Genomic DNA, 13,475 nt, shown 5'->3' on the forward strand with positions numbered 1-13,475 from the left:
AGGTATACCTGGATTACAAAGAAAAAAGTGATAAGAGGTACAATGATTATCAGTTGATAACTTGATGTTAATCAATTTTTTTTTGTTTTTTTTTCGAATGAGAAAAAGTAGGATCCAAAAATAGTGAATTGACAAGCCCCCATTATTAAAAAAATAATAAATAAAAATTAAAAAAAAATGGCGAGAGATTCATAAAAATCTATAAAAAAAAAAAATGGAAAAGGAAGTGCTTCCACTGACGATCGCAAGGCTGACATTTAGCAGAGATAAAAATCTAGAAAAGTACTTCTGAGATGCTGAATGCTTCCATGTGGCACATTACTGAAAACCATTATATTTGACTCCTCCTTTATCCCAAAAAATTCAGTTCAGTACACAACAAAACTGTTAACAAGAAATCAAGAATCTTCCCCATGTCAATTTGATCGAACCCATGTTTCCGCTTTGCTCAGATCTGCACAAAAGCTCTCCCTTTTTTGTCCTGTAAGCTTGCCCACTTGAAGCTTGGATTCTCTTCGGCATTTCGCAATTTCAATGTCGAAGCCTTGTGTTCCTGCCTGATTTCATCTGCTTATGAAGAATCTCCAGTTGGATACTCATTTAATTGCTCAAGAAGTTTTCTTTTCATGCGTTAATCATCCTTCAACTTTGTGAATTTGGGGGGTTTTTTTTTTTCTCTCTCTGCTTATTGATCATGAAATCAAGTGGTTGTACTAAGTGTGATGTATAATTATACGTTATTTCTATTAATTACAATATCAAAAGATCATAGACGATCAAAATTCCAATGAGAAATTGACTCTTTTCCTTCAAAATTTTTACCCTTGATACAAGATTTTATTATCATCGCTTCTTCCAAGTGAGAGGTTGAACTCCTTGTCCAATCTAAAATAGATATAGGTTATGTTTGGTTTTAAAAAAACGTTAATAACAAAAAAGAAATATATTAAAAAAATAATTTTTTTCATTTTTGACTATAATATAAAAAAAATCAAATATAATTAAAATTAATTAAAATTTTATATATTTTTAAATTATTTAATTTTTATGTACCAAAGTCAAAATAAGCGAAATGAGATTTAAAATATAATATAAAAATAATTTATTGACTATAAATGTGTTTTTTTTTATTTTCTTTTATTTTTCTGCACTAATTTCTTTTTTTAACATTTTCTCTCAAACTTATTAGGAACCAAATATAACCCTAGTGTATCTTGCTAATGAAATCCGCTCCCAATGTAAGTACCTTTGAAACAGTTTTGAAGATCTATGTTTAATATGTAATGTTGAAGGCTCATTGAGATGAGATTAAGATAAACAACCATTTCAAATTTCTAACGAGCCCAAAAATTCTTCGAGTCCCAAAAGTCTTAAAATCCAAAGTTCCAAACCAATGACATATTCTCTCTAGCATAATGGGTAAATTCTACGTTCTTTCCTTGGATAATTGAAAATAATAATAATAATAATAATAATGTGCCTATCATACAAGCTCGCATTTCATTAGGGAAGAAAGCTTTTGTCACATCAGCCAGGAATATTTAAAATCAAGATAGCTATATATGTATTAATTGGTTTCTCCACTCTTTTGCCAACAATCCACCATGGAAAAACACAACACCACCCCCCATCCGCCACCATGCATGGAAGCTTCATCCACCATAACCGCCATACCAGTCAACCTCTTTCACGACAAGCCTTCATCACTCTCCTAGAATTATCTCATTTTAAGATAGCTCATCCTATTTCTCTCTCACCTCTCACATTGTTGCATTCTCCTCTTAAACTTTTGACAATCAACTGATATAAACAACCCTCTCAAATTTCTAAGTTCACATACAGACCTAAAATTCTTTCATTCCAAACTCAACAAACTCCCAAACATCCCCAAAACAGCCAGTACTTCCATTAAATTTGAATTATAGAGGTGGGGTGTTACGTAGACAATGACTATTCTCTTGTCCATGATCCGTAAATTCTTTGTTGTTTCCTCATGACTTAATTGACAAAATGCAACAACCAACTCATTGGCATGAAATTAATGAATAGACCTCGTTGATCAATTAATTAATTCTTTTTCAAAAGGTATATTAATTGATTCTTATATTAATTAGAAAGGAAGTTGTCACGTCAGCCACAAATATTTAAGATTATAGATGGTTCTCTATGCTTTCTTGCTATCAAACCCCCATGGAAAAGCAGAAGAGCACCTCCATAGGTGACCATGGAAGTTCCATCCCCCATAACAGTGAAGCTCCTTCCCCACAGCCCTTCACCACCCAACCTTCATCTGCAGTCTCTATTCCCAAACCAACCAGTGAAAAAACTGCCATTCATGGGACCTCTCTCATGCGTAATTGGTCCTAATGTTGACGATGGTACTGATTCAACTGTCCTAAACATCAAGATTCCCTCAACCGAATTGGCCTCTCTAAGAGCACCATGGGAGCACTGCCTTATTGCCAAGGTCCTTGGCAAAAGGGTCCGATTGCAATACTACTACGATCGTTTTCTTAGCCTTTGGTCTCCTGAGGGAACACTAGAAATTTTTGAACTTGGGTCTGATTTTTTCTTGCTAAACTTTTCACTTCCTATGGATTGTGAAAAAGTACTTGAAAGGGGTCCCTGGTTGATCCATCAACACTATATCACCCTTCGTCAATGGACTCCTGACTTCAAGCCTTCAGAGGCCACCACCACCCATTTAAAGGTTTGGGTTTACCTCCTGGAACTCCCCATGGAATACTACGATAATGAAGTGTTGTTAAGGATTGGAGCAGCTATTGGTAGACCTGTCAAGATCCATCCCATCACTGAAAGACGTGAAAGAGTTAGATTTTCCCGATTGTGCGTTGAAATAGATCTAAAGCGTCCATTTCTTTCCCAGATAAAGATTGGCCAACTTCAGCAGCAAATCCAATACAAGGGTCATGTTGGGCACCTGCAGCAGGACCTTTCAGCTCAGAGTCCTTGTCCCCAGTGCCAACTCCATGCCCAAACCAAAAGAAAGTCAGGACCATATCAGAAAGGCTCCCTTGGAAATGAATTAGCACCATCTGGTTCAGGGTTTATAGTCTTTGAACAAAAGACTCCTCTTGATCCATCAGCTGAATCCAAGGCTACAAAAAGAGAATCTCCAGCTACTACATCTGCCAGTATAAGCTTCCCAGATCATATTGGGATGAATTCAAGCTTCCCAGATCATATTGGGATGAATTCAAGCTTCCCAGATCATATTGGGAAGAATTCAAGCTCCCCAGATCATATTGGGAAGAATTCTAGACCCAATAAGTCAATAGAGAGAAAGCAACATCTCCAGCCCGAAGAAGGCACATCCTCGTCTGCAATGAATATAAAAACGTCATTTACCCCAGCCGAGGAAACCCTTTCTGGCTGCTCGAGGACACCTTCAGAACCACGACAACGGCAGGCGTCTCCCCCATCTCTTTCCCCGACCCCGACAACTATCAACAAGAATCTAGCGCCAAGACAAGACCTTGTTTTTTCTTCACCTCAACAAGCCCCTTTCGTTGCCTCTTCACAAAAACCAAACAATGATTTAGCAGTAAATGTTAGAAATTTACATGCTATATTCGATTCCAATGTACTTGCAACATGAATCAAAACCGAAAAGACTAAGAATAGTCTACTTACCTCTAGCCATTGTAGTTGGTTTCAATAACCCAGATTTCCAAACTCTGATCTCTCCTTTTTTTAGATGGTGTTTTCTGAAGATAATAACAGAGTGAGTTTGGGACCATTTTTTGAAAAACTTTATAACAGTGGCTTCCATCAAACCACGTTGCCTCTTGCCACCATGTTGAGCAGTTGGTGGAACGTGCTCCTTAATCGCAGCGGAAGTGAGATGGTGGAGGACGTGGTCAAAGTGTTGGACCATATCATGAAGTGAGAACGTGTGAACGTGTATTCAGCTTACATTCTCCCACTTGGTCCACACCTTTAACCTAATGTCCTAATTTAGTCCATCAATTGTCCCATTAAGTAACAAATACATGAATCATGGCGATAAGTCCTTTATTTAACGAGTGTTACCTTCCATGTATTACAATGTACTCATTTCTTAACATTATGCTTTATGTGGCAATATTACTTAATGAATAAACCCTATGTTCATTCTTGGTCCAATGAAGTTGAATTTTCTCAAAATTAAATAAAAAGTGCGCATTAATATGAGAAAACATCATAATAAGAGTTTGTACAATAGAAACTACATAAGGGAACTAAGTCCCATGTTCACTACATGATCCTTGAATTTCAATGGTGGCATGCCCTTAGTCAAAGGATCAGCGATCATCAATTCAGTGCTAATGTGCTCAATAACCACTTTCTTTTCTTTAACACATTCTCTTATGGCTAAATACTTAATGTCGATGTGTTTGCTTCGACTTCCACTTTTATTGTTCTTCGCCATAAAGACTGCAGCTGAATTGTCGCAATATATACTCAATGGCCTAGATATTGAATCCATAACTCTAAGCCCGGAAATGAAACTCTTAAGCCATACACCATGTGAAGTAGCCTCAAAACAAGATATGAACTCAGCTTCCATAGTAGAAGTAGCAGTCATGGTCTGCTTAACGCTCCTCCAAGATATAGCTCCACCGGCCAATATAAAAATGTATCCAGATGTTGATTTACGTGAATCAACACAGCCAGCAAAGTCTGAATCTGAGTAGCCAACTACCTCTAGATTGCTTGTTCGTCTGTACATAAGCTTGTAATCTTTGGTTCCTTGAAGATATCTCATCACTTTCTTTGCAGCTTTCCAGTGGTCTATACCTGGGTTACTCTGATATCGTCCTAACATTCCAACAACAAATGCAATGCCAGGCCTTGTGCAGACCTGAGCATACATCAAACTTCCGACTGCAGAAGCATATGGAATGTTCTTCATTTGTTCCCTCTCAAGATCGTTTTTCGGGCATTGGTCCAGATTGAACCTATCACCCTTCACTATAGGAGAAACACTAGGTGAACAATTCTTCATCCGAAATCTCTCTAAAACTTTATTGATATAGGTTTCTTGAGACAAACCTAAGATACCTTTAAATCTGTCTCTATGGATCTTAATGCCAATGACATAAGATGCCTCGCCCATATCCTTCATGTTGAAATTTTTAGAGAGGAATTGTTTTACCTCATGAAGTAAACCCTTATCATTGGCTGCAAGTAAGATGTCATCCACTTATAAAACAAGAAAACAAACTTTACTCCCACTGACCTTAAGGTATATGCATTGATCCATAACATTTTCAACAAAACCGAATGAAGAAATTATGTTATGGAATTTTAAATACCATTGCCGGGATGCTTGCTTCAAACCGTATATGGATTTCTTAAGCTTACAAACTAATTGCTCACCATCACTAGAGGGGAATCCTTCAGGTTGTTTCATGTAAACCTCCTCCTCTAGCTCTCCATTAAGAAATGCTGTTTTTATATCCATTTGTTGCAATTCTAAATCAAAGTGGGCTACTAATGCCAATATAATGCGCAAGGAATCTTTCTTAGATACAGGAGAAAAGGTTTCCGTGTAATCGATTCCTTTTTTTTGAGTGAACCCCTTTGCAACAAGTCTGGCCTTGTATCTTTCAATGTTGCCTAATGAGTCTTTCTTTGTCTTAAAAACCCATTTACAACCAATGGTTTTTACACCATTAGGCAACTCAATAAGGTCCCAAACATCATTGCACTTCATGGAACTCATCTCATCCTTCATGGCATTGTACCACAATTCTGATTCTTTGCAACTCATGGCTTGTGAAAAAGATTCGGGATCATTTTCGGCTCCTATATTGTAGTCACATTCCTGTAGATACACTACATAATCATTAGGAATTGCTGACTTCTTAGTTCGAGTAGACCTTCTTAAGGTTGCACCAATATCTTCTAAGGAAGTATGAGGTTCAACTTGTTGTCCAGAAGTATCAGGAAACTCCTGATCAACTTGATCTACTGGAATGTTGTCAACAACTTGTGGAACTTCAACGACTGGTTGAACTTCAGTGATTGTTCGTTCTACACCCGATTGTACTTGAGGGGTGTTATGAACAATAAACAATCTATCACTTGAAGTGGAAGGTTGAGACTCTGTATGATCAATATCAGAAACTATGTTTCTAAATTGATCGCTCCCACTGACCAAGTCATATTCAAGAAATTTAGCATTTCTCGATTCCACAATCCTAGTGCTGTGAGATGGACAGTAAAATCTGTACCCCTTAGACTTTTCAGCATATCCAATGAAATACCCACTAATAGTCCTTGGGTCCAGTTTCTTCTCTTGTGGATTATAAATTCTCACTTCAGACGAGCATCCCTAAACGCGCATATGTCTCAAACTCGGTTTCCAACCTTTCAATAACTCAAATGGCGTCTTTGGGACAGCCTTGGTTGGAACTCGGTTTAATATATATACAGTTGTCTTAAGTGCTTCAGTCCATAAGAATTTAAGAAGTTTTGAGCTGCTAAGCATACTCCTCACCATGTCCAATAAAGTTCGGTTTCTTCTTTCTGCTACACCATTTTGGTCTGGAGAACCAGGCACGGTGTATTGGGCAACAATCCCATGCTCTTGAAGAAACTTCGCAAATGGTCCAGGTGATTGTCCATCTTCCAAGTATCTACCATAATATTCTCCACCTCTATCTGATCTCACAATCTTAATTTGTTTACCATATTGTTTCTCTACTTCTGCCTTGAAGACTTTAAAGACATCTAAAGCTTCATTTTTATTATGAAGTATGTAGAGATACATGTATCGTGAGAAATCATCTATGAAAGAGATGAAGTATTTCTGACCATGAGAGTCCATGTCAAGACTACATATATCAGTATGTATGATCTCTAGTATGGTGGAACTCCTAGTAGCACCTCTCTTTGACTTATTGGTCTGCTTACCCTTAATGCAGTCCACACAAGTCTCAAAGTCAGTAAAATCTAGAGTACTAAGTACCCCATCATTCACCAATCTTTTGATTCTATCTATGGAGATATGACCTAATCTCCGGTGCCACAATGTAGAGGAATCCTCTTTTACAACACATCTCTTAATGCCAGTTTGGACATGCAATGAATTATGAGCAGTATCATTTTGTAAGAATATACAATAAAGACCATCAGACAAGATACCATTCCCAACACATTCAGATTTATAAATCAAACTGAAAGATGTTTCTAAAAAATGAAAGGAATATCCAAACGGTACAAGTCTAGAAACTGAAATCAAGTTTCGTGAGAAACTTGGTACATAAAAAGTCTTTTGCAATTCTAAAACAAAACCACTATTTAAAGTTAAATAACATGTCCCTATTGCTTCCACATGCGAGCCCATCTTGTTTCCGGATAAGATGAATTGCTCACTTGTCACTGGCTTCCTTAGGTTTTGCATACCCTGCAAGGAATTTGAAATATGGATTGTAGATCCAGAATCAATCCACCATGTGTTGGTGTTTACATTAACCATATTAGATTCATAGCAAACAAATGAGGTAGGGTTACCTTTCTTCTCAAGCCAATTCTGAAATTTCAGACATTTCTTCTTCACGTGTCCTTTCTTTTTACAGAAAAAACATTTTTCGTCTTTCTTAATGTCAGATTTAGGAGGAATTTGTTGCTTTTCTTTCTGACTAGCTTGAGATTTTCCTTTCTTTCCTTTCCTTTGCGTCACCAGCATGGCACTTTCTCCCTGTTCCATCAATAACCTTCCTTCCTCTTGAACACACATGGTCATCAATTCATTGATAGACCACTTATCCTTATGTGTGTTGTAAGAGATTTTGAAAGGTCCATACTGAGGTGGAAGAGTGTTAAGGATAAAGTGCACCAAGAAAGATTCAGACATTTCTACCTCGAGTTTCTTCAATTGAGCCACAATGTCCCTCATCTCCATGATATGTTCACGCACACCTCTTATACCGGTGAGCTTCAGGGATGTGAACTTCATAATTAGGGTGCTTGCCAAGGCTTTATCTGAAGTGACGAATTGCTCGTCAATAGCCTTTAGCAATTCACGGACATTCTCATGTTGCTCGATTGAACCACGTATACCAGCACTGATTTTTGTCTTAATGTATATCACGCTAAGGCGATTAGATTTCTCCCAGCGTTCGTACAATAAAATTTGTTCAGGTGTGCTGGTATCAGTGATCTTATGTGGTTCATCTTTCCTTATAGCATAATCTATGTCCATGCACCCTAATTGAAGAAGAATTCTCTCCTTCCATATCTTAAAGTTATCTCCTCTAAGTTCGGGAACCTCACAACGAATATCAGATATGCTAGGTAAAACTGCACAAAAGGATTACAAGCTTATTAAAAATTTGAGGCTTTAATATAAATTCATGCTTTACCAATGTAGAACATGCTTAAAATTGAATCTAATTTTATTAAAAATTGCCTGTGGGCTAAATCTTTAATTCAATAAGATTCATTATCTTTATGATAGACTTTATCAAACTATTTTATTAAATCATGAAATTTATTCTAAATATAGTTTGATATTTTCTTTCTATAATCTTTATGATAAACTTAAATTAATTCTTCCTAACTCCTGTGGGTAAATTAGAAAAAAATTAATTTTAATATTTTATCCTAATTAATTATATAAACATAATGAAAACCCTATGGGGTAAAACATCATATTTATATAGTTAATTACAATTAATGTCCATAATGCGATCCTTATTAATATATAATTTTTTATATAATTAAGGATGTTGTGGCTATTCCTTAATTATTTAAAAAATCATATAGTTTCACTAGACATTAAAACTATATGATATAATTTTAATATATCTAACTAAATTTTAGGCAACAATTGCATGTATTAAAAACTACAACTTTAATTTAGGCTACAAACATATAAAGCAGTATATAATTATTTATTTTGCATGTATAAAATTTACATGATAATTTTAAAGGTATGAATGAGTGCCTAAATACAAATAAAACACAATCAATTCCATGCCCAATAAAATTAAAATAAAAATTCAAAATCAGGCTAAAAAGGGCTTAAATTATATTTTAAATTTATACATGCCCCAATTTAATGCCTTTTATTTTTGTAAAATGGGCCACTGCCCATGCTTTGAACCTAATGGGCCCAATAGGCAGTTATATAAAGGCCCATAACCTTAGTGGAGCCCCATCTCTCTCTAGATTCCTCACTTTTTTAATATCACCTGCAACCCAAACCCAAGATCCTATTTTTCTGCCACCCAGTGGACTGCTTCAACACCGGCAGCGACGTTCTCGCCGCCACCCACGTGGACTGCACCCTTGCTGGATGCAGTCCAAGCCATGAAGCCGTCTGCAGTGCTTCAACACGGCGTGTGAACGACGACTTGCAGCCCAAAAATAATGGCGTTTCTAATGGCGCCTGAACGACGCTGAGATGGTGGCTAAGGTGCGCCTTAAATGGAGCCTGACCGACGCCTAGTAACAGTGCTTGAACGGCGCTGGTTATAGCCCCAAAAAATGGCACTTCAACGCGCCTGAATGGCGCCGAAAATTGGTGCTGCAATGGCGCTGGTTACAGTCCAAAAAAATAAAAATAAAAATGGCACTTCAACGCGCCTGAAAATTGGCGCTGGTATGGCGCTGGTATGGCGCTGCAATGGCGCTGGTTGCAGCCCCAAAAATGGCAGCTGAACAACGCCAGGTATGGGGCCTGAAGCGCATCTAAAATGACACCTGAAACAGAGTCACTGGTGCGCCTGAAAATGACGCCTTAATAGCGCTGCTGGAGCTCCAGAAAATGGCATCTTTTGAACGCCTGTAATGGCCTTTTATAAATGAATGATGCCAACTATATATGGATCTCCAGCAGCAATCGTTTAATTAATTATCAAGAGATCATAAAACAAGAATTTTTCACTCAGAAACAATACAAAGCAGAGGCAAGATTTATGGCTCTGATACCAAATGTTAGAAATTTACATGCTATATTCGATTCCAATGTACTTGCAACATGAATCAAAACCGAAAAGACTAAGAATAGTCTACTTACCTCCAACCATTGTAGTTGGTTTCAATAACCCAGATTTCCAAACTTTGATCTCTCCTTTTTTTAGATGGTGTTTTCTGAAGATAATAACAGAGTGAGTTCGGGACCATTTTTTGAAAAACTTTATAACAGTGGCTTCCATCAAACCACATTGCCTCTTGCCACCATGTTGAGCAGTTGGTGGAACGTGCTCCTTAATCGCAGCGGAAGTGAGATGGTGGAGGACGTGGTCAAAGTGTTGGACCATATCATGAAGTGAGAACGTGTGAACGTGTATTCAGCTTACAGTAAACACATCATTCAATTCGAACTTACACCAAGGCCCAAAACAGGCTGCTGCTCCTCCCAACTTCAGTCTATATTCTTAGGCGATGCTTCACGCAATAGAACTGCAAGATATAAAAAACAGCCCAGACCGCAAAATGGAGCTGGGCACTAGTGAAGACAGTCGAATGGTCTTCAGCATTAAACGCACTCCAATGGTCTTCAACATTGAACCAACTATTTCAAACATTCAAATCAGGGTGAGCAATATCCCACAGTTTTCCAGTATAAGCATTATTCCTACTATGACCAATCACATGACTGCCCATCAAAACTTGAAGACCAACCCCGCATCTCATACAAAGAAGTTTCTGAGTTGGGATTGTGGTGGAACAGGCGACCTCAAGTTCATGCAAGCAATGAAAGGTCTCATCCAACTGCACAAGCCCTCCATCGTAGTACTTATTGACCCAAAGGCTTGTGGTGCTAATGCATATGGTATTATCAAGGAAATTGGCTTCTCTGCAGGCCCTACCGGCTTGACTTATGGAATTTGGGTTTTGTGGCAAGAAGAAGATGTGGATGTTGAAGTTACTTCATCTGCACCATATCAGATCAATGCATCGGTTCAAGTCTTCCCTGAAGCTTGCAACAATCCCCTCAATGGGATGCCCTATGGAGTACATGACAATTTTGAGTCATTTTCTCAACCTTCCAGCCCAAGTATCTTTTATACTTCAGAGGAATTTATTCACGCACCAACCTCAGAATGGGTTCTTCTGGGTAAGGAGGGTGAGACAAAACAGATTTTCTTTCAGACTTAAGAGCACAGGGTTTTGTGCAAGCATCCGTCCCCATATTCTTAAGTCACTGTCTCTTTATTGAAGAGATGCTTCATGCTTGTATTTTGGAAGAGATGTTTCTCATGAAAGACAAATTCCTCTATTTTTTTATTTAAAGGGGAATCTGTTGTATTTCTAACATTTCCACATAGTGGAGATTTCTTTGAGCTCCTAGTTTCCCTTCACACTGAAGGGTTTTTCCAGTGAAATTAATCTTGGTCTAGTACTCTTGTTTGTTTGTTTGTATGCAAAATTAAAATTGTCCTAGGAAAAAATATGATTGGCAGAATAGAGAAATGACCAAATTGAGCAAAGATATTTTATTGACTCTTGTGAGATTAATGTCACAAGATGCTTTAAATGACCCTCCCCAAGGGTTTATATAGAAGGAGGGAAGCTTCTGGAGACTCCTGGAGCCATCTACACTAAGTCATTGGTGGGAAGAGTGTGGAAGGTTCTAGAAATGCCTAGAGATGTCCACACATCTCTACACTATGGTGGAAGGCATGGGAGGAGTCCAAGGCTTTCTAGAGACTTCTAGGAATCTCTTGTATATTCTTGTACATAGGGTTGTACATAGAATAGGGTAGGATGTTCTAGAATATTCTTGATTTGGTGCCTATAAATAGGTGAGGGCCTCATTTGGCCAAGGCACCACCCAAATCACTTTCTAACCAAGCAAGTGAGCATCCAAACACTTGTAAAGGTTTCCTTGAGTTAGTGAAAGCTTTCATTCTTTCAAGAGTTGCCTACCAAGCTTCGTAAGCTTTTGAGTCGTGAGTGTCTTAGCCGAGCAAGCTAAGCATTGGGGAGCAAGGCTGACTTAGCAAGATCAAGCGTCTTGGCTTGTCTAAGTGCCGTACGAGCTTAGTGAACGACTAAGTCCATGACAAGTGGTATCAGAGCACGGTTACGAGGTGGGCATACCAAAGGAAGCATGTCGGGCTCTAACGTGGAGGAGACTAGCGAGCAAACCCGTGGACGGGAGATGGAGCATACTACACGAGGCCGGGGCAGGAAGGATAAGTCTCGTGATGCCGTTGCCAACATGGAGGCAAGGTTAGCCAAGGTGGAGCTAGCCATGGCGGACACTCGGGAGGGGTTGGACTTGATCAAGCAAGGCATGGAGAAGGGCTTAGAAGATCTAAGGGAGCAGATCCAAGACCTTCGTGAGAGGGTGCTAGTCTCACAAGTTCAGCCAGTGTCGCACGAGGAGTTTGTGTCCTTCCAAGGAAAGGCCTTGAGCATGCTTGCTAGCATGGAGTCAAGGATAGAGGCCTTGGCCACTCGAATAGAGTCCCGAGACCAGGAAGTTAGGCAGTAGTTGGCCATCTACAAGGCTGCTGTGTCGGCACGGGTCATGGCCACACAGGAGGCATCTAGGGTGGAGGTGCCGAAGCCACATAGGTTTAGTGGCAATCGGGATGCCAAGGAGTTGGATAACTTCTTATGGCATATGGAGCGATGCTTTGAGGCTATCGCATTGACGGATGAGGCGGCTAAGGTAAGAATTGCGACCCTCTACCTTACTGACACAGCTACTCTATGGTGGCGTCGGAGGTTTGCTGATATGGAGAAAGGCATTTGCACCATAGAGACGTGGGAGGACTTCAAGAGGGAGATCAAGAGGCAGTTCTACCCCGAGGACGTGGCTTACCTGGCTAGGAAAAACATGAGGCGTCTCAAGCACACAGGCTCGATACGCGAATATGTCAAGGAATTCTCTTCGCTCATGCTTGAGATTCCTAACATGACTGAGGAGGAGTTGTTATTCAACTTCATGGATAACCTGCAAGGGTGGGCTGAGCAGGAATTGAGGCGTCGAGGTGTTCAAGACTTAGCCACTGCCATGGCAGTAGCAGAGTCTTTAATGGATTATAAGAGGGGAGACTCCTCCAAGGATGAGTCTTTGGAGGATAGCCACGCCATGGGTGGGGGAGACGAGGTTCCAAGGGACCACAATGCTCCTAAAAAGGGATCAGGCAAGACGTCTAACGTCCGAGAAGGAAGGGATAAGGTGGAAAGGAAGGAGTTTACGCCTAAAATCAAATGCTTCTTGTGTGACGGTCCACATTAGGCACGGGATTGTCCAAAGAGGAAGGCGCTCAGTGCCATGATCGAGGAGAGGGAGCAGGAGGACGAAGCACATATGGGCTCAATGCAGCTACTAGGTGCCCTCCAATTCAACCCGAAGCCTAGTACGCCTGAGACCTCCTTACTAGCAGGGGTGCAAGTAAAGGAGGAAAAAGGGGAGCGAGCTAGGGTAGCCCGCACACACATGGAAGAGGTCACCAAGGGAAATGTGAACTCAATGGGTAAGAGGAAGCAGCACTCTAAGCATC

The 13,475-nt window shown here is 39.5% G+C and overlaps 1 protein-coding gene across 1 annotated transcript; it reads right to left on the reverse strand.

Moving 5' to 3' along the window:
• Positions 1-7,649: 7,649 nt before the first annotated feature.
• Positions 7,650-9,323, reverse strand: LOC109123688 (uncharacterized). Its single transcript, XM_019224106.1, has 3 exons — positions 9,260-9,323; positions 7,815-8,310; positions 7,650-7,734 (listed from the first exon to the last, which is right to left on the reverse strand). Exons 1-3 carry the CDS (start codon positions 9,321-9,323, stop codon positions 7,650-7,652), a joined length of 645 nt encoding a protein of 214 aa, XP_019079651.1.
• Positions 9,324-13,475: the final 4,152 nt, after the last annotated feature.

Source organism: Vitis vinifera, chromosome 13, assembly GCF_030704535.1.
Source record: "Vitis vinifera cultivar Pinot Noir 40024 chromosome 13, ASM3070453v1".
In the NCBI taxonomy this organism is placed as follows: domain Eukaryota; kingdom Viridiplantae; phylum Streptophyta; class Magnoliopsida; order Vitales; family Vitaceae; genus Vitis; species Vitis vinifera.

Excerpts from the sequence above, each read along its gene's own strand:
- LOC109123688 (XM_019224106.1), bottom strand. The coding sequence starts at position 9,323 with ATGGCTTGGACTGCATCCAGCAAGGGTGCAGTCCACGTGGGTGGCGGC. Across the intron at positions 8,311-9,259 it reads CGGCGAGAACGTCGCTGCCG|TTTTACCTAGCATATCTGAT; the intron begins GTGTTGAAGCAG and ends CCTTTTGTGCAG. Across the intron at positions 7,735-7,814 it reads CTTAACACTCTTCCACCTCA|AGGAAGGAAGGTTATTGATG; the intron begins GTATGGACCTTT and ends TGTGTGTTCAAG.